At 33.0% G+C, this 24,286-nt stretch overlaps 1 protein-coding gene and 1 long non-coding RNA gene across 6 annotated transcripts in view; both read left to right on the top strand.

Moving 5' to 3' along the window:
• Positions 1-23,760, top strand: part of LOC110601444 (light-mediated development protein DET1) — a 28,473-nt gene extending 4,713 nt beyond the window's left edge. The window contains exons 2-13 of one of the 5 annotated variants that reach the window (XM_043951515.1): positions 367-413; positions 588-693; positions 16,391-16,809; positions 16,913-17,141; positions 17,815-17,988; positions 19,174-19,242; positions 19,326-19,382; positions 19,920-20,000; positions 20,091-20,255; positions 20,374-20,469; positions 23,114-23,213; positions 23,393-23,760. In XM_043951515.1, coding sequence (XP_043807450.1) covers positions 622-693; positions 16,391-16,809; positions 16,913-17,141; positions 17,815-17,988; positions 19,174-19,242; positions 19,326-19,382; positions 19,920-20,000; positions 20,091-20,255; positions 20,374-20,469; positions 23,114-23,213; positions 23,393-23,529 — 1,599 coding nt within the window. In that variant the 5' untranslated portion in view covers positions 367-413; positions 588-621 and the 3' untranslated portion in view covers positions 23,530-23,760. Of the gene's footprint in view, positions 1-258; positions 414-587; positions 694-16,390; positions 16,810-16,912; positions 17,142-17,814; positions 17,989-19,173; positions 19,243-19,325; positions 19,383-19,919; positions 20,001-20,090; positions 20,261-20,373; positions 20,470-23,113; positions 23,214-23,392 lie in introns of all 5 variants that reach the window. The other 4 variants (XM_043951514.1, XR_006348835.1, XM_021738581.2 and 1 more) reach the window with 4 other exon arrangements.
• Positions 5,803-9,585, top strand: LOC110601446. Its single transcript, XR_002485831.2, has 2 exons — positions 5,803-6,594; positions 6,688-9,585. It is a non-coding gene; the product is annotated as an uncharacterized LOC110601446 (long non-coding RNA).
• Positions 23,761-24,286: the final 526 nt, after the last annotated feature.

Here is a 24,286-nt window from a genome sequence, read left to right as displayed (position 1 = left end):
TTAATTTTCTTCTCTTTCGTAACATGAGTTTTTGGCAATCAAAGAGATTTTGGCATTGTTTTGATGCATAATTGATACTGAAAAGAAATTTCTTTTCTTCCTTTGTTGGTTCTGCAGATTCTAGGTCGTAGTGTTTTTTTTTTTTTTCTTGTTGATACACCAAATAACAAATCCCTCTCTCATCTAGTCAAGTTTTATAATCTGTCTTCCTGGTTCAAAAATCTATTTGGATTTATTCAGACATTTTTTCTGCTGCAGCTGGTTGATGGGTTTGTTAAAATTTCTTGTCTAATGCCTGCTTCATCTTGTTGCCACAACAACTTCACTACTTGAGTCCCAGTCTCACTTGCTCAACTTGATTGGCAGGCTGGAGCTATTTCATGTGGGAGCTTCATTATTGATCAATCACCAATGTATCATTTTTTTGTAGCTTTAATATATAATGTGCTAAGTGTCTCGCTGAATTGTTCAATACTGAAGTAAAATTTTCTTTCATTCGTAGTTCATTGAACAGTTCTTAGATAAGGATGAGACTCTGAGTATTTGCTTGCATTTCATGCACTCTCTGTTCCAACTTTGTTTTTCAGGAGTAGGATTTCTTGAGATTGTATATCACTACTGATGTTCAGAAGCAGCAATATTGTTGCCAGGATTTTTGAGCGCCAAGTTCGTACTCCTCCTCCTGGCACTAGTGTACTCCTCCATCCTACTCTTTGATAATCTTTTTATTTCACAAACACACCAAGGTTTTAAATAATCTGCCTGTATAAGTTTTGGAATTTGAAACATTGTAACGAATCCACTGAATTGGTTTGAAACAAACTGAATCTACTGGTGCTCCTGTGAATTTTATTTTTGAAATTTTATTAGTCAGGCTTTTGAATAAATGGTATCAGAAATAGGGTAACTGACATGCTTGAATCAGTCTGAAATGAGATGACTGAGACAATGACTCACATACACTTGTTTTCTTCTGGATGGAACTTGAATTAATATTGAAATAGCTTATATTCAGTGAAGACTTGATCATAGATAGACTAATAGTTAAAAACTAAGCACTTTTTTATTAATAAGTCCTCATGAGGTGGAAGGTTAAACTCTGTACTGGTGCATGTAGGTTGACTCTTACGTTTTGGTCACTAGTGATGGGTAGTAAAGAAGTAAATATGTCCATGAAATTAGTTAACTGATATGAAGGAGGTCTGTATCAAAACATGTGAGAATAGATCAAATGAAAGATAAATACCCTTGTATCAAAGCTGTTTTAGTGCCATTTAGGATAAGTTGAGAAAGGATTCTCTAAAATGGTGAGGCCATTTCCAATAGAAATCTATGAATGCTTTAGTGAGGATTGTAAAAGAAAGGAAGAGATATAGTAATATAGAAAAAGAGAAAAGTACATTTTAGTTGCTTGTACTTTTGCGCTTTGAACTTTAGAGACTAAAGTAACTTCCGTTGCATTTTAGGGTCTGAATTTTCACACTATTAGCACTTTAAGAGTAAAGTTGCTAATGACGTTAGTTGTGCTGATGTGGTATGTTTAGTCATTGCCATGTCAGCAACTTTTCATACTATGATCTAAATGCAAAAGGTTAAAAGTACAAGTTCTTAAATTGCAAATGAAACAAAGTGCCAACCCCTTAATGCTAAAAGTATGAAACTTTTGAAATGCATGGCAAAAATAAGAGAAGAGGGGAGAGAGTGAGAGACATAGTGACGTAGAGAGGGAGAAAGGGACAAAGGCAAGAGAGAGTAATGCGTGCATAGGGGAAGCAATAATTTTGAGCTACTTGAAGACTCCAAATCATGAGAAACCAAGGGATGATCGAGTCTTTTGAGACTTTTGTCCTTCTATTTTTAATACAAAGATACATTTTCTTCGTGTTGCACCTTGTTTAGTAAACTTATCAAAGATTTTTCTCCTTGTGATGTCTCTGATGGGTTTTATTGCTTCGTAAGCTATGTGTCTATAATCACATTAGTTGGTTAGGTTTGTAAGCAAATCTTGAAAGTTATCTTTGGTGTGCTTCAACATGAAGTAATGTGTCAGATTTTTTAGCCATAGGTTGATCTTGCATAGTGTTGTTAAGACACAAGAAAGGCACCGGAAGAGGTGAGGCATCCCTACCCATGCCTCACTTGGCCCAGCCGAGGCCATGATTTTAAATCACAGTCATGGTTGCAAGTAATGGAAATAGACTTGTAACGGCCGTAACGAAATGGTAATAGCCTGACGCTATGCTGATTTTTTAAATCAGTTTGCAAAATTTATAAAATATTAAAATGAGGTGATGGTGATAGATTTACTTTAGAACAATGTATACAATTACATAATAAACATAAATACATCAATTATAAACTATTTAGTTTAAATTAAACATCATATAGAAAATTACTAATCTCACTTCTGCTAAAAAGAATGTCGTGTAGGTTCTTATTGGTCTTGGCTTTGGCTTTCCAAGCTTTGATCACTAAGGTGATGCTTCTGATGTTGATAGTATTGTTGTGGATCAAAGTTGAATAAGGAGCACCCATATCATTAAGATCACAGCAAGTTGATGGTTGAGGTTATGACGAAGCTGACTCTGCTCTTGATAAGGGATAATATGAATATGTAGGAGGAAAATTTATTGGATATGGCATCCCTCCAAATTGGCTATAGTATCTTCAGTTGATGAGCTATCATCACCATATATAAAATTTGGATTATATGTGCCATGGCCGTAGATGAATCAATTGAACCCTCCTCGTATGCAACACCTTCACCCTTTGTTTGGGATGTTTCAGCGCATTAGTACTAGAACTGTGAGAGCCCCTTGATCTTTGATATGTATGCATTGGAAATGGTTCAGAAATAATTTTAATTCCACTTTGTCTTTGACCATGTGGATCTTTTGAACTATGACTACCATCTCTTTCAATTGTGATTCCTTTTCTACCTTGATCACGACCATCATCACTATTAGAACCAACACCACTTTGTTATCCTTGAGCTTGAGTGGCATAATTAGACTGTGATGAAACATTTTTATCAATGCCCGCATCTTCATTCTCCAGCCATAGATTTGATTGCCCATCAAGCAATAGAGATTCCCTTTCCTCCGACCAAGAGTTTAAATACATGCAATTTTTGATACTTCAATCTGTTTCTCACGCAGTTGGAAGTCTAAGTTGTTTGACTCAACACTTTGATAGTGACTTATCTCAATTCAGGTTGTATGAAAATGAATGAATTAAAATAATTTATAATTAGTTTATATTAATTATATTAATATAGTATCTGAATTAGTGAACTTAATTGCCCTTTGCACCAAAGTCATTCCCAAGCTCTCCATTTGTCCCGAAAAAGTAGGGCCTACATATTCCGAATTCCAATTATTTTTAACATTTTTTTAATATAATAAGTTAACTTCAAGCAACAGTTCAAGCTTTAAGCATCAACTATAACACTTAGGAATTAGCTTGTTATTTATTTGATTTAATGCTTTTCCTTGGTTTACTAAATTCCGCTCTAGTTGCTGAATCACATTTTTTAAATCTAATATGATCTCATTATCATTTCCAATATTATATGGGCCATACTGATATTGAGTATTTAAAAAATATCTTGCAAAATAAAATATGAAAAGAAATAATAAGTTATCTCTTAATTTAATAATTCGATTTTCTAAGCAACTAAATTATAATACAATATTGTCCAATATTCCAAATAGCTTCTGGAATTTTTTTGAATAGCCAACTTTGCTCGCTCCATTGCCTCGTATATAAATCTCATTGTTGGCTTATCATCCCCATCAACTAATCTTAAAAACCTTTAGAAGAGGTTCTTGAACTTTCATTATTTATTGTGCCCTCCCAAAAGTTTATTCTTTTACTAACTAAGCCAAACACAATTCTTGGCTTTATACGCTGGACCACTTGTTGCTTGTCCATATTTGTCCCTTACCATTGCTCTGGTTTGAATATGTTTCTTATCCCATCGTATATAACGGAAATAGACTCTAAAACAATGAAGTTTGTGGTAAATCTAGTGATGCCAGGTCAAATAATATCTCTATTGTCCATGAAGTTCATTATATAATTGATCATCCAATTATGATTATAAATAAATTGTGTAATTACTTTGTTTTGATCAATTATTTTCTTTATACTTCTTTTTTCCCATATTTTCTAAAATCATATCAATACAATGAGCACTACAAGCGGTCCAATGTAGATTAGAGAATTTTTGCATTAGTTTTTTCCCCTAATTTAATAGCAGCTTCGTTATCCGTTACCATTTGAACAACTTTTTCAGAGTCTATTTCTTTCATTACTTCAATTCATAATTTTGAAGTATATACTCCATCTTTATATTCCACATTGGAGGGCTTCTGTTTTAGTAGACAAGGAAATTTCCTATACTCATATTGGTCCACTCCAACCATCACACCTTATAATAACTTCCCTCTTCTTCCATATCCCATCAAATGAAACTATATATTTTTTCATTTGTACTTATTTTTCAAATATACCTCTGCAATTTCATAAGCATCTAATTTTTGTTGTTCTTAAAAGTGGCTTTGTTCATGGTGTCTCAATAATACTGAAGGGAAGTTTATTATGTATGACAAAATTTCCAAATGCCTTCAACATTTTCTCCTTCTGTGTCTTCAGCCATTTAATTTTTAATTTTGGTTGCTTTTGTTGAACTCTGCATTTCTCTATCTCAACTTTCGTAGTGTGCCTTAAGACGCCCCTCTTCTATGCAACTTTTTTTTAAAAGAGTGCAAAATAGAGTAGCAAATGGGGGAGGAAGAAGAAGAGAGAAGAAAAAAAGGAGGAAAAAGAGAAAGAAGAAGAAAAAGGAGAAAGAGAAAGAAGAAAAAGAAGATAGAGGGATATGGGGAAGTGAATTTTTAATAGAAAATAATAAATGCTTTTGGAATCTTTTGATTGCATTTTTACTTCTTACTTTTTCTATGTTAGTGGGAGTGGTTGAAAATATAGTAGTGGAAAATAACTCTTCCTCTCTTTTGTCTTTTCTCCCCTTCCTCATTGCACCCATGGCTGCTGCACCGTGCATTAACCTTTTTCCTTTTTTTTTTTTTCTTTCTTTTCTCTTTCTCCTCCTTTCTTTCTTCTTCTTCTTCTTCTTCTTCTTCTTCTTCTTCTTCTCATCTTCCATAAATATGTATCTTCTATTCTTTCTCTAAATATGTGATAACAACTAGTGTTGTTAAAGACGATAAAAGGTGAGAGGCGAGGCGAGGCGCCACCCCCTCGCTTCGCCTGACTGAGACGAGGCGCATGCACAAAGGCGACGCCTAAGTCCACAAAGGCGCCAGGTGAGAGGCGCTAGAGGCGATGCCTCATTGAATCAAGCCTTTTTTTTTTTTTTAAAAAAAAAATGCTTTTAAACAAAAAAAGAGAAATTCTAGTCTCTCTCCAACTCTTTCATTTGAGCATGTAATTTTTCCTTTAAATATGGGTGTTCATTTAAGTGTTTATATATATATATATATATATATATATATGTATGTATATTTAAAATATATAACAAAATTTTGGCTTTGTCGCTTTTTTTAAAAAGGCATAACCTCGCTTGTCGCCTATTGCCCGATAACAACTCTTTATTTCTCTTTTTTTTTTTTACAATTTTAGGTAATTACTTTGTGCATTTATGTTATTTTATTGCTTATAATTGAATTCTTTTAGAAATTAGAGGTTATTTTCTTATTTATTTTAAATGAGTAGTATTCTATTATTTTATTTAAAATTTCAAAAATTATAATTTTTTTTATTTATTTTGGATGGATTTTATGTATGTATTTTTATATATTTGTATTATTGATTTGTTGTTGATTAAATAAGGAATAAATTATTGATTTATTTCTCTTATACTACAAATAAGATTTTTCCCCTTTGAATATACGTGTTCATTGATGTATTTGTATGTATATTTAAAAGTATAAAAAAATTTTAGCTTCGATGCCTTTTTCAAAAAGGTAACGCCTCGCCTCTCGCCTAAGGAGATAGGTACCCTTTCGCCTTAGTATAGCCTCTTGTTTTAGGTTCATCATTTTTGGTATTAGTGCTCTGCCACAAATAAATTAATTCTCATTTAGCTATTTTATTTATTTTTGTTGTTTATTTCAAGTTCTTTCTTGTTTGCTTTATTTAGCAAAAGAAAAAGAAAAAGAAATATATTTAGTTTTGTTTTAAGAGGGAAAAAATGTTCAGTAAAAGTAGTGGAGATGGTTGTAGAAACTTCAATGCATCATGTGAGAGATGTATAATAGAGTTCAATGATGGTATGAAGATCATGGAGAGAGCTTTCCGCTCATGAGAAGGAGCAGCCTAAACATGATGAAGATGATGATCCAAATCAAAGTTCGGAAAATTGCCATGATGAAGAAATCAAAGGTGATGATCCTGTGCATAGTTTGGATACAATCGAAATTTAAGTTGCTTTTGAAATTGTTGCATAAGACAGTTTCGGTGTGAAATTGGATGATGGGCATCGGGTTTAGTCTTCAGGAGTTTGCCGAAGTATCAAGATTGATGTGGGTGATTTGGAAATTAAGGCTGATCGTTTCCGATTTCCTCTAGGAGGTATGGATTTAATTTTGGGTATTGCTTGGCTCGAGATTCTTAGAGAAGTTAGGATTAATTGGTTAACTATGAAGATGATTTTCTCTCACTCAGGACAGCCTGTCGTCTGCTCACATTGAAGGATGTGGATGCCACTAATTTCTCAACCCATAGAAAGCTCTTCTCTAAGTGCCGAGATTAATAAGGAACAACAGTTTCAAGTACAAAAACTGCTCAGCTCCTTCGATAAAGTGTTTGGAGAAGTTACTAGTCTACCTCTAAATAGACCTACTGCATATGTAATTCCATTGGTGTTGGGTGTAATAGCAGTAAATGTTCATCCGTATCGCTACGGTCACTTTGAGAAGAATGAAATTGAAAAGTTAGTCGGGGAGATGTTAACTGCAGGAATTAAGACCCAATACCAGTCCCTTCTCGAGTCCAGTTCTCTTGGTTAAGAAAAAAGATGGAAGCTGGAGATTTTACGTGAATTACCGGGCATCAAACAAGGCGACCATTCCTCACAAATATCTTGTTCCAGTTATAAGCGAATTGTTGGATGAATTACAGGGGCAAGGTATTTCTCCAAGCTGGACCTAAAATCTGGGTACCATCAAATTCGGGTCAAGGAATCTGAAATTTCAAAGACAGCCTTTCGGACTCATTCAGGACATTATGAGTGCATTCAGAACTTATAAGAGACTGGCATCCAATCTCTTTTGGCTAGGAATGATGAAGATGGTGCAGAAATTTGTATCTGAATGCCTTGTACGCCAGACGCATAAATATGAAACACTTTTTCCAGCCGGTTTATTACAATTTCCAATATCAATGAGAGTTTGGGAAGACATAGTAATGGACTTCATCACTGGGCCCCCTACTTCACAGGGGGCTGATGCAATTTTAGTGGTAGTTGACAGATATTCAAAATATGCATATTTTATTGCATTGAAACATCCTTATTCGGCGAAAACAGTAGCCGAGGAATTTATGAAAGAAATTGTCTGACTACATGGTATGCCACGAACAATTGTAAGTGATCATGACCCTATTTTCGTGAGCTATTTTTGGATTGAGCTTTTTCGTCTTTAAGGCATCCAATTAAGGATGAGCACCGTTTATCACCCTGAAACGGATGGACAGACAGAAGTTTTGAATCGTGGGTTGAAAACCTATCTGAGGTGCTTTTCATCTGAGCAACCGAAGCAGTGGCATAAGTGGCTATGTTGGGCAGAATTTTGGTACAATACAAGCCATCATACAGCTGCTGGGATGACTCTATTTGAAGCAATTTATTTTAGTGCACCACCAACGCTACACCCGAAGTAGTAGCGCAAGAGCTAAGCACCGGAGATGAGTTATTAAGGCAACTATCTTACAATCTCAAACATGCTCAGCAGCGGATGGTCAGAGCTGCAAATAAAATCGCATAGAACTGGAATTCCAAGAAGGTGATTTGGTATTTTTGAAAATCAAACCTCATCGACAAACATCTATGAAAGGAGTAATTCATACTAAATTGGCAGCTCGTTACTTTGGACCATTTAAAATCATCCAAAAAGTAAGAAAGGTGGCATATCGTTTGCAATTACCCGAAGAAGCAAGAATACACCCTGTTTTTCATGTATCACAATTGAAGAAAGTGGTCGGTCTCACCCCATCACCAAAGAACTACCCAAAGACTTGTTGGTTGATGAGCTTCCAATTGAGGAAGGGATGCAAAATGGATTAGTTGTTGGTTAAATGGAAAAATAAGCCCATTGAAGAAGCCACCCGAATGAACTACTATGATTTTGTAAATCAATTTCCAGCCTCCAGCCTTCAGGACAAGGCTGTCTTTCAGAAGAGAAGCATCGATAGCAACAGCCCATCTAGTGATCCAGGAAGCGTGAACCATGGGCTGAAACCCTTGAGAGTTTACTACAAAAGAAATGTTAAAGGAAAGGGTAGCATAATTTCCAAATGAAGATTCCAGAGTTGCCAAGTTGGAAATGGACAAAATAGGTGGTTATCAGGTTTGAGTGATTCTCAGATAGCACCTGAAGAGAAAGAATCTTTATTTGTTTTATAAATAATTAGTAGTAGAAGAGGAGGAGGGTAAGTTGTGATTTTCTCTTCTAGACAGCCATTGCTGGGCTAGCTTGGCTAGAGTATTTCTGTTTTCTTATGCTGTGGAACCTTTTTGAGAAGGGAAATTGCCATTGAAATCAAAATTCAGTTTATCTTTCCATCTTGTTATTGATAATTGCTCTTAACTCTATCGTGATGATCCTGTGCATAGTTTGGATGCAATCGAAATTTAAGTTGCTTTTGAAATTGTTGCACAAGACAACCAGTATGGAGATGAGTACATGTATATTGATAATTTTTTTACTATTATGTTTGTAAATTTGAAGATGGATCATCTTGAGGAGGGAGGAATAGATCCGTGTAGAAGGGGAGTAATAATTTTCAACAACTAGAAGACTCCAAATGAATATCATGCTAGGAAAACAAGGAAGTGTGCAAAGAAGGATATTCGCAGCATGATTTCAACAAAACGCATTAAAATGCAAGAGAAATCAAGGAAAACAAGTTACTTGGCTTTCCATTGGTTTGCCTTGTGCTTTGGACGATTGTCCCATGTAATAATATGGTTTAAGAAGCTCGGATGTCAAGAATAACAAACAACATTGTCTGAAGGCTCAAAACATGACCCAAGATGCATGACCTCGCGTTCTATAATGTGGCGAATTTGGAGTTTGAATTAATTTGGCTTCAATATTATTTACTATTTTTAGGCCTATTATATTAGTAGTGTATGGTTATTTTGCTTATTTTGGTTAGATTAGACTTAATTTTCCTAGTTTAAGTAAGGAAATATTGTTTTTTTTTTTTTTTAATTTTTATTTCTACTAGGATCAGGCTTTCAAAACACTACAAATAGGTGGATGACCCTAATATTATGTTTATGACAATGGAGACTTTTGTTCTTCTATTTTTAATACAAAGATGAGTTTTGTTTGTGTTGCACCTTGTTTAGCAAACTTATCAAGGTTTTTTCCTTGTGGCATTTTTAACGGGTTTATTGTTTTGTAATCTATGTTTCTGATCATATTTAGTTAGAGGTGTAGTACTGCTCAGCTTGAAAGTTACCTTTGGTGTGTTTTAACGTCTAGTTGTATATCGGGGTTTTTAATAGCAGGTTGATTCTGGTTTCACATTAGAGAGTATATCTCTCCTACTGTATATCCCTATTTTATTTTGCTTCTCTATCTAATTTTTTCTCACTTCTATAAATAAAAATTAGGAGGAGAGTTGAACTAAGAGGAATAGGAGAAAAAACTAGATAGGGAAGTAAATTGAGATAGAGAGAGAGAGAGCTCTGTCCTTTTCCCCCTCTCTATCTCACTATGTTTCTCTCGCTTCCCTATTTCCTTACTTTTTACATACACTTTAAAAGTTTCACACTTTAGCGTTAAGGGTTAAAACTTTGATTTATTTATCATTTAAACACTTGTATTTTTAACCTTTTGCACTTAGGTAATAATATAAAAGTTGCTGATGTGGTGATGACGTCAGCATGCTACGTCATCACGAGTAATACCATTAGCAACTTTATCTTCAAAGTGCTAATGTTGTGAAAGTTCAAACTTTGAAATCAATGTTATCAAGACTGAGAGGTGGTACTAGGGCGGTAAGAGAGTGAGAGGGAGAGGCGAGATGACGCCTTTTTAAAGTGTGGCACCATACTTATATATATATATATATGCATATATATTTTTTTGTGTATATATATATGTATATATAATGTATAGATATATATGTATATATTTATAATTATGCTAACTAATTAACTAATTAAGTAGGAATTAATATAATATTTATATGTACTAATTAACTAATTAAGGAGGAATTAATAAAATATCTATACATATAGGTATATATTTCTAATTAGTTAGCTAAATTAAAGGCATATTTGCATATAAATATGTAATCGTTTTCAATATTGGAATGTATGTGAATATTGAAAGTCAATTATATAGATATTATACTATTTCTTTCCTAATTCGTTAAGATATATACTAATTAGGGATATTCTCCAATTAGTTAGCATAATTATAGGGATATACATCTCTAATTAATTAGCCTAGTTATGGAATATAAATCATGGTTTTAAATCGCGATCGCGGCCGCGGTCGCGGATAACAGAAATAGGTCTGTAACGGCCGTAACGGTAACGGCCTGGCTACGCAAATTTTTCAAATCAATTTGCAAAGTTCATAAAATGATATGATATCAATAGATTTAATTCAGAACAATGTATACAAATATATAATAAACATAAATATATCAAATATATTACTATTTAGCTTAAATTAAATACCATATAGGAAATTACCAACCTCACTACCACCAAAAAGAACGTCGTGCAGGTTCTTGTTGGTCTTGACTTTGGCTCTCTGAGCTTTGATCATTAAGGTGATGCTGCTGATGTTGATAGTATTGCTGTGGATCAAAACTGAATAAAGAACCATCACCCATAATATCATTAGGATCACCATAAGTTGGCTGAGGGTATGATAAAGCTGACTCTGCTCCTGATAAGGGGTAATATGAATATGCAGGAGGATAATTTGTTGGATATGGCACCCCTCTAAATTGGCCATGGAACCCATAATTTGATGAAGTATCTTCAAATGATGAGCTACCACCAGGTCCACCACCAGGTCCACCACCATACATAAAATTTGGATTATACGGGCCAGCGTTGTATCCATAATTTAATGAATCAATTGACCCCTCCTCCTCATATGCAACATCCTTACCTCTTGTTTGGGATGTTTCAGCACCACCAGTATTAGAACTATGAGACCCTCGTGATCTTTGATATGTACGCATCGGAGATGGTTCAGAAGCAATTCTAATTCCACTTTGTCTTTGACTAGGTGGATCTTGTGAAGTACGACTACCACCTCCTTCAACTGTGGTTCCTCCTCCACCTTGATCACCACCACCATCATCATCATCACTACTAGAGCTGGATAAAATAAAAGAATCATCATCACCAGCAGCACCTTGTTGTCCTTGAGTTTGAGTGGCAGATTCAGACTGTGATGAAGCATTACCCGCCTCTTCACCATCTAACCATGGATTTGGTTGCCCATCAAGCAATGGAGATTCCCTTTCCTCCAACCAAGAGTTTAACGGATCATCTTCTTCAAAAATATAATCCAAATTAATTGGATCATAGCTCCTGTCTAACTCCTGTTGGCTTTTTCTTGTCACATTTCTGATTTTCAGCTTCATGTTGTAGTGCACAAAGACAAGTGCATGTAATTTTTGATACTTCAATCTGTTTTTTGTCTTTGTGTGAATGAGAGAAAATGTGCTCCAATTTCTCTCGCAGTTTGAAGCTGAAGTTGTTTGGCTCAGTACTTTAATAGCGATTTTTCTCAACTCAGGAGCACTTTCTCCGTAATTAATCCACCACTCAGTTGCAAAATATTTTAAAATTTTTATTATTTTAATGAACTTAGCTATATAAAAAGGAATGAACAAAAATAATTTATACTTATTTTATAAACTTAGTACCTGGATTAGTGAATTTAATTGCCTTTTGCGCCAAAGCTGTTCCAAAACTCTCTATTTTGTCCCGAAAAAGTAGGGCCTACATGTTCCAAATTCCAGTAAGTTAACTTCAAGCTCAAAAACAACAGTTCAAGCTTCAAGCCTTCAACTACACTACCATAGTAGTAACACTTGAGAATTAGCTTGTTAGTTGTTACTTACTTGATTTAATGCTTTTCCTTGATTTACTAAATCCCCCTCTAGACGTTGAATCACATTTTTGAGACCCAATATGATCTCATTATCATTTCCAATATCATGTGGGCCATATTGATATTGAGGATTTAGAAAATATCCTGTAAAATAAAATATGAAGATAGATAATAAGTTATCTTTTAATTTAACAACCTAATTTTCTAAACTATCAAATTATAATACAATGTTCTTACCGGCGGCATGTAAGTCATGATGCAATTGAAAATTCCATCTATGATCAATTATTCTCCAATATTCCAAATAGCTTCTAGAATTTTTTTGAATAGCCAATTTTGCTCGCTCCATTGCCTCATATATAAATCCCATTGTTGGCTTGTCATCTCCATCAACTAATCTTAAAACCTTCAGGAGAGGTTCTTGAACTTTCATTATTTGTTGTGCCCTCTCCCAAAAGTTTCTTCCTTCGCTGCCTAAGCCAAGCACAATTTTCTTGGCTTCATGCGGTGGACCACTTGTTGCTTGTCCATATTTACTCATCATCCATTGCTCCGATTCGAACATATTCCTTAGCCCCACCCTATAACGAACAATAGACTCTAAAGCAATGAAGTTTGTGGCAAATCTAGTGATGCCAGGTCGAATAATATCTCTATTGTCCGTGAATTTCTTCATATAATTGACTACCCAATTATGATTATAAATAAACTGAGTAATTACCTTGGCTTGGTCAATTATTTTTTTCACTCTTCTTCTTTCCAATATCTTCCAAAATCAAATCAATACAATGAGCACTACAAGCAGTCCAATATAGATTAGGGAATTTCTCTATTAGTTTCTTCCCTCCTAATTTAATGGCAGCTTCGTTGTCCGTTACCACTTGGACAACTTTTTGAGAGCCTATTTCTTCCACTACTTCTTTCATAATTTTAAAATAGTATTCTCCATCTTTATGCTCCACATTGGATGCATCAACAGACTTGTGGAACACTGTGCCTCTATTTGAATAAACAAGAAAATTTACTATATTCATACGTGTTGGCCCACTCCAACCATCACACGTTATGGTAACTCCCCTCTCCTTCCATATTCCATCAAATGAGGCTATATATTTTTTCATCTCATTGTACTTATTTTTCAAATAAACTTCTGCAATTTCATAAGCATTAGGTGGAGATACATTAGGCCCGATTTCTACTGCTGTTCTTAAAAGTGGTTTTGTCCACGGTGACTCAACAATACTGAAGGAAAGTCTATTATGTATAACAAAATTTCCAAATGCTTTCAACATTTTCTCTTTCTGTGCCTTCAACCATTTACTTTTTAATTTTGGCTGCTTTTGTTGAGCTCTGCTTCTCTCTATCTCAACTTCTGTGGCAGCCAACCGAGATGTCGGTGTAGATACTTCTGCATACCTTTGTGCTTCTCTACCTCTCTCACGTGTAGTAGCAGAACGACCCAACACTTGTCTGCTACTACCACCAACATCAAATCTAGATCCCGTTCTTCCAACTGTCTTATGCTCGCCCGTCTCGCCATTTCCATTTCTGACAACCTGCAATTTGACGAGGTATATTAGCCAAGTGCAATTTCAATCTTGTTATTCCACCTGTGACTTTTCTCCCACAGAAATTACAAATCGGTTCTCCTTTTTTCCCTGTAGGTGTTGCAAACTTCCACCCAATATTTTCACTTGGTTTACCACCCCCTTGAGTAGAACTAGAACCGCTTCCACGAGGCATTTTCAATATAAATATTTAATAACTGTTCATAAAAATTAAAAGATATCAAATGTCAAATACATGGAAAGCAAATATTTTTTTTCATAACTAATATTTTAATTTTAACCTAACTCCATACATTAATTTCTATTTAACATAAATTATATAAATATGAAAATTTTAATTGTCAGACTACAAGTCTTAGTCTACCACTATTAATTTAACTCAAAACTAACACTTTAATCCTCAAAAATTAAAAAAAAAAATTACAGCAACTAAAAATAAATTAATTTCATAATAATTTCTGAAAAATAGTCTAAACTAAACTAACAAAAACCATACAATTTATAGATCTAACAAATTAATAGCCTAAAAGTATATTTTTAACTCAAAAATACTAATTTAATCTACAAAAATTAAAAAAAAAAAATTACAGCAACTAAAAATAAATTAATTTCATAATAATTTCTGAAAAATAGTCTAAACTAAACTAGCAAAAACCATACAATTTATAGATCTACCAAATTAATAGCCTAAAAGTATATTTTTAACTCAAAAATGCTAATTTAATCAACAAAAATTAAAAAAAAAAATACAGCAACTAAAAATAAATTAATTTCATAATAATTTCTGACAAATAGTCTAAAGTAAACTAACAAAAACCATACAATTTATAGATCTAACAAATTAATAGCCTAAAAGTATGTTTTTAACTCAAAAATACTAATTTAATCTACAAAAATTAAAATAAAAAATTACAGCAACTAAAAATAAATTAATTTCATAATAATTTCTGAAAAATAATCTAAACTAAACTAACAAAAACCATACAATTTATAGATCTAACAAATTAATAGCCTAAAAGTATATTTTTAACTCAAAAATACTAATTTAATCAACAAAAATTAAAAAAAAAAAATTACAGCAACTAAAAATAAATTAATTTCATAATAATTTCTAAAAAATAGTCTAAATTAAACTAACAAAAACCATACGATTTATAGATCTAACAAATTAATAGCCTAAAAGTATATTTTTAACTCAAAACTACAAATTTAATCTACAAAAATTAAAAAAAAAAATACAGCAACTTTAAGTAAAAATACACAGAAATATTAACTCACCTTTTAGAAGAAATTGCCTTGAAATGAAGTAGTTAATGGTAGATTGAAGCTTGTAATTGTAAATGAGAAATGTTTAGGGAAGCTTGAGATTGAGATATTTGAGAGAAAAGGAAGAGAAAGTTGGAAATTTTAGTTGAAAAATGAGGTTGTCTGCTGTGTTTGCTGGAGAAGAGGGCAAAAGTGGTCATGCATAGCTGGATTGTACAATCTGAACATATTCTCTGCAGGCTGAAATTTTTGTTGGATAAAGTAACGGCCGTTACCGTTACTTCACTGTCGGTAACGGCCGTTACCGTTACGTAATGGCCGTAACGGCCGTTACGGCCGCAATTCAAGGGGGCCGTTGGTAACGGCCTAACGGGTAACGGCCCCCCTTGATACCGTTACATAACGGCGTTACGTTACGTAACGGCCGTTATTTGATACCCTGATATAAATCCCTAATTAATTAGCACAATTATGGGGCTATAACCTCTAATTAGTATCTAAATTTAGTTCTCCAATCAGCTTCTTCAAAAGAAAATATGGATTAGGGCTCTGTCTTTAATGAAAAAAAAAAGCATGCATGTTATTTTCAAGAGGCAATGCCTCGCCACACCTCGCATCTCGACTCAGGCGAGGAAAGGCACTCACCTCTTGCAAGAGGTCTCACCTCATCCAGGTGAGGCAAGGCTGCCTCGCTTCGCCTCACCTCACCTAGTGCCTCGCACAGCACATTTTGGTGCCTTTAATAATACTGCTTGAAATGCAATGAAAGTTACTAAATTCCCTAAAGTACAAAAGTGCAAAAGTATAGATAACTAAAGTGTACTTTTCCCTATAAAAAATGATGTATCTGAAGTGGTGAAAGAACCTGTAGTTTAACAGGAACTTTTCAGTGCCCTTTAATCTTATTTTGCTTTGCATTAATATGCTAAGTTATATGTCTATAGCAGTGACAAAGCCATCCTTTGTTTTCTTCTTTTTGATTTTAAGTTGAAAAATAGCTTCATAATTTAATCTGGTGTTCTTCAAATTATCTTTTGTCATTTTTTAAATTTTATTTTCTCTCTCCAGTTTTGAGTTATTTAGTTTTATTATTTCTTTTATAATACTGAAGTTGCAAAGCTTACTATCCCATGCTTAGTTAAAATAGTATTCTCTATTTAATAGTTTCTGTAATATTATTGAAGCTATTCAGCTCTGAATCATTGGATGGCTTGATTACAGGTTAACTGCGCTAGGCAATTTTATGAGAATTTATTCCCAAGTTATACTGTATATGATGTTGAGTGCCCAGATCATTCATTCCGCAAATTCACTGATGATGGTCAATACCTCATTAGTTTTAGCAGAAATCACCAGGATCTGATTGTTTATAGACCAAAATGGTTCACATATTCATGCAAAGAAGAAGATTGTGATCTTCCCTCAAGAGCAAAGAAGTTTGACAGCTTCTTTACGCAACTGTACTGTGTTTCACTTGCTTCCAGCAATGAGGTTATATACAAAGATTTCTTTCTTTATGTGGAGAGTAGTCAATTTGGTTTGTTTGCTACTTCTACTGCACAATTTCATGATACGCCTGCTATAGGAGGAGCTGTTCAGGGAGTCCCCTCCATAGAAAGGATTACTTTCCACCTTTTGAGGTGTGTATCCATTCTGTTTTCATCAGTAATGACATGATTTTAAAATTTCGTCCATAAAAAGTTTGTTTGCTGTCTCATTTTTATTCTCTTATGTTTTAATCAGATTGGAGGATGGAGAAATTCTGGATAAGAAGGTCTTTAGGAATGATTTTGTTAATCCGGCCCACAACATGGGTGCCTTCTTATATGATGATTTGCTGGCAATTGTGTCGCTTCGTTATCAAACAATACACATTCTTCAAATTAGAGAATCTGGTAACCTTGTTGATGTTCGTGCTATAGGTACATTTTGCCGTGAAGATGATGAGCTTTTTCTCAATTCCAGCACTCAGGCAAGTGGCATCTTTTTAAATCTTTTTATTGGATTTCAGATTGCACCTGGGACATTTATATCAGTTTATAGTAAAATTTGTTAATATACTAAGTAGCTACTAGCTAACAATATGTTGTGATTGGTAGCCTAACAGAAATCTCAACCTTTCCCCCTTTTTTCATGGAGACAAATAATTAAACAAAGGAGAACAACCAACAGGAAGGCAGTATACCGGAAAAAAAAAAAAAAAAGAAGGAGAAGCCATTAAAGGAAAATTTCAGTAAAATCATAAAAAGGAAGAAGGGGCTTCTTTCCTCAGTCTTATCAGTAACTGAGAAGAGTAGGATTAAATTTCTTATCCGGGGAAAAGTTGAGAAGGATAAGAACTTCCTTATTTTTTTTTCCACGTGATATAGCCGATATTGAAGCTATAACCTCATGCGAATAATTGTTTCATTCATAAGCCTCTTCCAAATTCCACTGATATTTCAGTATGCTTAACTTATGCATTCCACATGCTTTAATGAATATGAATTGTTTTCTCCCCTAGCAATAATTTGGCTAGAAGGTTTATCATGTGGTGCTGCTGGTGCATCAATTCTGCAACTTAAAACTTGCATTTGGCCAGTGTAGATTTGTATTTTGTTACGCAGCTCATGCAATCAAACTGATGGCTGATCTATCAATTGCAGTGCATGGCAATTGTTGACAAAAGTAAAATGCATCAGTCTTCTTGGAGTCATGTTGAAAACAGTGTGAATAATACCCAACCCAGTTCAGAAAATTCTTTTCTGAGTGGTATTAAACAACGTTTGCTCTCTTTCATTTTTCGAGGAATATGGAATGAAGAAAGGCATAATTCCCAGGTTAGATATTCGACTTTATAATCTTGCTTTGCTTTTAGGTCTCAAGAATAGTACTATGTTGCATGTTGAGACTGAGAAATTGAAATTGCTATATATAAGTTTCTTTGATCAGTTCTTGAATCTGGGTTAGGTTCATGAAACTGGATAAAGACTTCATTTAAGACTTAAGAGTGGATTTCAAATTCCTATAAGAGGAATCTATCTCAAAGATGTTTGCTTTATAATGCAAATCTAATCAGTTAACTATAAGCTGCGAATCTAATTAATTAAAAAATAAGCTTACTTTTTTCCAAATGATTTAAACTAAAACGATGTCTAAATATTAATTTGAAGTTCTTCCATCTAAATGTAACATTGGAGATTAATGTGATACGGTTACTGCATGGTTCAAACGATTCATGTAGTGGGACCATGAAGGGCTACTTTTCAAATTTTCTTTATTCTCTAGTGGTGTTTCTTGCCTTATCATTATGCAAATAGGAAAAAGGTGACTGTACTGACTATGTGTTCACGTCTTGCTTGCATAATTGAAGCCATGCTCAACATTGTAGCTGATAGCATGCAAGATGCAGTTATGCATATATTGAATTTTATTAAAGCCTTAGTTTCCTAGAAGTGACTAAAGATAAAACCTCAGTAGTAGCATTGATAATCCAAAGCAATTCTCACTGAATCAGAAGATCCGACTGATTTAATTATTGATCAAAGGATTTTTTTAACCTTTATTTGTGTGGAAACTCTAGTATTTTGATTGACAGTGGTATATCTTACCTTGAAGATCTCTATGCAAACAGACTCAAAAGGCTTGAAATTACCTGTGTGAAACATTGCTGCTAGAAAGGATTACATATATGATACTTTATGGAAACTATTTTCCCTTGGTGCTTGGTGCAGTTGATGCCTTGTCATCCAGAAGACTTTTTTGAAGTTGCAGAATTTTACATTTATATGCTTGCTTAAATTTCTTTTTTCTCCTTTTTTTTAAAAGAAATATGTGGTGGTTTTACAAAAAAAAAAAAAAAGAAAAAAAACCTGTGCTGATGTATAAAGGTTTATTATTTTATTACTTTCATTATTTTTATATTGTTCAGTGGCTCTGATAATTGGACATATTTTATAAGTTCCATAAATATTTTTAATTCATAGGAACTCATTGCGTTTGTTTCACATTCTTTGCTCCATCAGAGGGTACAAGGCTTGAAGAAGAAGTTCTACTTCCATTTTCAAGATTATGTTGACTTGATTATCTGGAAGGTGCTGTGAGGAATGTCATGTGAGTTTAACTATGAATATGAATTAGAAGTGCGTTTGCTTATTTTTATGTAACCCTTCAACAGGTACAATTCTTGGATCGTCATCACCTGCTAATCAAGTTTGGTAGTGTAGATGGGGGGGTGAGGACTTCTCCTTTTCTCTGCCAATTTATGATGTCAAAGTAGACTTAAAAATCATTCAAGTATATAAACTCATCCCCTTGCATCCCCTCTTCTCTCCACAATATAAAAGGAGAAGATATGTGCATTAGTCCTTTTCTGATGAGAAAAATGAGTGAAATAAACTAAAAGGCACTAATCCTTACCCATTCGTGGTCTATCTGTTGCATGTTAACCAGCACACTGAAGGTGCAAAAGTAAAGGTAATCTATCTCTAAGTTGATAAACAAACCTTTTCCCTAAAATAAAAAATGCAAAACACAAAAATGTGGGACCAGATCATAGAACTTTTTCTTTTCTGTACTAGAAAATACATTTCCCTCCCTAACACCTCTACCATTTGTCCAGTGACAATCAAGAGATAGCCATTATCATATCTGTTTAACCATATACTATGCAAAAAGTGATTGACTAATTGATTTAGCAACCTATCAGTAAAATATTTATTTTGCTTTACGGTGGAAAATCTAGATTATGATTGTGTATTTGTGGCTTCAGGTATCAAGAAGCGCTGATCACCATCCTTCGTTCTTTGCTGTATATAACATGGATACAACTGAAATTGTTGCTTTTTACCAGGTATTTGCTTGTGCATCAGTCCTTTGCTTTACATCATCTGTGTACTTTTTGCATTTTTCTGATGCTTATTATCTTCTACTTCATATGCAGAATTCAGCAGATGAGCTGTACCTCTTGTTTGAGCAGTTCTGCGACCACTTCTATGCAACATCAAGAAATTCATTGTACATGAATTTTATATCTTCCCATTCAAATAACATTCATGCTTTTGAGCAACTACAATCAATAAAGAACAAAGCTAGCAACTTCTCTCAGGTTAGGTATCATTGTATGAACTTTCATGTGGAAATTATTTCATAACAAAGTTGCTCTTGTCATTTATTGCATAGTCTATCCTTTCATAGTGTAATGTAATTCGCTAATGGATCTGCAGTTTGCAAAAAAGATGCTGGCTTCTTTGCCTTTCAGCTGTCAATCATTGAGTCCTTCTCCCTATTTTGATCACTCTCTCTTCCGCTTTGATGAAAAGGTTTGATTCCAAAACACTATTGGTTTCTATTTTTATGTTATTGTACACCTTTTATTTGTGGGTAGAAATTCTGATGGTATGTCATGTTTGTTTTGCTAATGCATATAACAGCTTTTGGATCAACAATTCTACATGAACATGGTGCCAGTTAACTAGTAATAGTAGAAACCCAAACATAAAACTATTTCTTTTATTACATGTTTATTTGGTCCTCTTAACTTAATACCAAGTCCGACCACTTAACTTGAGTGAACACTAACTGCTGAAAATGTCAAATGATGCTTTAAACATTACCTATTTAGTTTAAGGCGTTTTGTTTATATACATGTTGAAAGTAAATTACAAAAGTCTCACATTTCCCAAAATATGCATGTAGGTCTTTCCTTTTCTAAAATTAATTATATTGTGGTCCTTGACTTTATGATTCACTTATGGTTTTGTCCTTATATTAAAATAATATGCAGCTTAGTAACTGAAATTTTAAAAAGAAAAGTAGTGTAGTGCTTAAAATTTCACATATGATGTACTTTAGTCTAAAATTTTGGGGATTAAATGGTTATTTCATTTTAGCCAAAGAAATATCATGTCTTGGCAATTTTGTTCCAGAAGTCGTCAAACTCAAAATTTAATTTATGATGCTGATGTTTAGAGATTGTGATCTAAGTCTTAGAGTTTGCTCAGTGATGAAAAACAGGCTTGCCTTTGCTTCCACAGTGCCACTATAAAGATTCTACTGCTAGGTAAAAAAACACACACACACATATATATATAAGGCCTATTGATCCAAAAAGACCCCAATTTTACGAATTTTCACATTTATAGCCTAAACATTTAATTATGGATAAAAAACTCCAACTTTTAAATTTGTAGTTGTAATTGTAACAACTTTTTAAATTAATTTTGGCTATATTTAAATTAGCTCACATGGCAGACCATGTGTCATTATTTTTACCATACAAGTAACTTGAATTAAACTTTAGTTAAGATTTTAAATCCCCTACTTGCCTAAAATTCTCAATTAAGATTCTTATTTAAATATGAGAGAATTAAGTATTTCAATTATATAGTTTAGAAATTTCATATAATTAAGAGTTTAGAATTTTAATTAAGGTTTAATTTCAGTTAATTAAGTTGCTTATGTAATAAAAATAATGACATATAGCATATTCTGTAAGTTAATTTAAATCGGATTAAAATTAATTTAAAATGTTGCTATAATTATAATAAATTTAAAAGTTGAGATATTTTTATTTAAGATTAAAAGTTTTAAGCTATAAATGTGAAAAACGGTAAAATTGTTGTCTTTTTGAGCCAACAGGCTAATATATAAAGAACTTGTGATACGAGTTTAGAAGCCATGTAATTCTTTCCTTCACCAAACATTCAAGCATGTGTTATGATCTCGGGTCATGGATCGCGACACAGGACGATTGATAGTGAAGGAGCTCATCAAATGTTTCTCTTAATACCTCAGACTCGTTAATAAGTTGCATAATGTTCACTTAGACTGTCCAAAACACTACCGTGTGTGCCCAGAAGGAATTAAAAAAAAAGTCTCGGGACAATTAATTGGGCTTGCTCTTATGGAGGAAAAAAAAAGGAAAAAAATTTGAAGTAGGCTTGCTCTTGTGGATTACTATATGGTCCCACATTGAAGATGAAGCATTTGAAATGTGAAGGTTTTAAAGCCTCATAATCCTATCCAGCGGTGGTCACCAAATTCTCATTGAAGCCCAAGTGGAGCATAACATGTGTTAAATAATGCAAGATATTGTAAGCACCAAACAACCAAACCCATCTGATCCCCTTCTTTCAGGAGTGAACAAGTGAAATGAAAAAGTAGCTAAAGACCTTTCAGGGTTAAAGAAAACAAGAGTGGAGGTGGAGGTGGTGCAAAAGTAGTGAGAGGAATTGAGAAAGTAGGTGCATTTTAGCTACATGGGTATTCTATTGGCCATATCTCTCTTTCATGGTTTTCTATTCTTGATTATATATGTAGCTTTTCTAAAGTAAAAGTTAGGCGTGTTTAGTTACAGAAAGCTTGTCTGGTTTTTAGAAAATTTTTCTTATTTTTCAAAAAATTAGAAAACGTGTTTATTTTAACTTTTTTACTCTTATCGGAAAACAGAAAACAAATTTTCTGTTTTTCAAATTTTATAAAGGAAATGAAAAACATTGAAATGATTGTTCTGTGATTTCTTCAGTATATTGGAAAATTGAAAAATGCAGTTTTCCAAAGTGAAAAATACAGAACTTTGTTTACGGATGGACTTTTCGTAAACAAAATATGATTTTTAATAATTATGTTTATATATTTAAGCATGCATAAATTTTTCTCCTTATTTTAAATTAATAGAAAAATTAAGGTGAAGAGTATTATAAAAAAAATAAACATATTTTCCACAAAAAAGAATGATAATTTGAACATATTTTGTAGTTTATTGAAAATAATTTTTAATATTATATGAAATGAATACACATTTTTCTAATTTTTCATGGAGAACAAAACAAAGAAAATGAAAAACAAAAAAACTGGAGATAGAAAATAGAAAATAATTTTCTGTAACTAAACGCATCCTAGGTTGTGTAAGTTGCTTTTGTGCACATTTTTTGTTTGTTACCTTTCATTGTTCTTCTTTTGTAGCTCATATCTGCTACTGACCGGCATCGGCCTTCGACGGACCATCCCATCAAATTTATTTCCAGAAGGCAACCATGTACTCTCAAATTTAAGATTAAGCCAGGTATGAAACAGTGGTTCTCTGATCAAAATGATCATATACCATGCATTCGGGGAAAAAGACATCTAATCATCCTCAGTAGGAAGTTCAATTTCATTTTTGATTTGAGCAATATGAGTTTTAGCTCATCCTAAGATTGAAGTGATGGTTGTAATTATGTTCTAATTAAGAATGTCAATTAGGTCCTGAAGCTGGAAGTGTAGATGGTCGAACGAAAAAGCTGTCATCATTCCTTTTTCATCCATTTTTGCCCTTAGCTCTCTCAATTCAACAAACGGCCTTCTTGCAGCCATCAGTTAATATTCACTTCAGAGGATGAATTGAAGATTGATGGTATCTCTTTTGCTTATCGATGTCCATTTTGTAATGCACCATTTTCTGAGATTTGAGATGAAATTGTGAGCATTGTAGAGTTATTACGTTTCTATTAATATATAATTATTCAAATGGATGTTAAAAATAAGTTTCTTTTGTAAGAATTAATTTAATATGGAAAAACAATACCCATCAGCATTGTATTTTATTTATTTATTTTTTAAATTCCACTCCATGGAGGAATTCTTTAATTAGGACAAGTGATTTTTTTTTATTTATTTGTCTTATCCTTTAGTTAGCAGACTTGCATATTTCACATTTTTAATATTTTCCACTTGGTTCGAAATCGGTTTGATTTTTGATGGTTTGAAAACATTTCTGATTTTTTTAGTTATAATTATAATTTTTTTAGATTTTAATTTTATTCTAATTAAATTTAAATTTTAAATTCCAGATTTTAGAAAACATTTTGGACTTTTTTACGGGTTTAAAGTACTTACAATCAAGTTTTTTTAAATTTTAATTTTATTCTAATTAAATTTAATTCTAAATAGTCGATATTAGATAAAATTAAATAAGAAATAAATAAACAAATATAAATATTAAATATTATTGAATTATAATTGAATAAATAAACAAGTTGTATAAAATATAGCAAAATAATATTACGTATAGTATAAAAAATAAAAAGGTACTGAATAAAAAAAATTAAAATATTTATGTTAATTTATTATTTATATTTTAAATTTTAAATTTTAAAC

This window comes from Manihot esculenta, chromosome 15 (genome assembly GCF_001659605.2).
Source record: "Manihot esculenta cultivar AM560-2 chromosome 15, M.esculenta_v8, whole genome shotgun sequence".
Lineage (NCBI taxonomy): Eukaryota > Viridiplantae > Streptophyta > Magnoliopsida > Malpighiales > Euphorbiaceae > Manihot > Manihot esculenta.
This window is presented reverse-complemented; position numbering and strand designations above follow the sequence as displayed.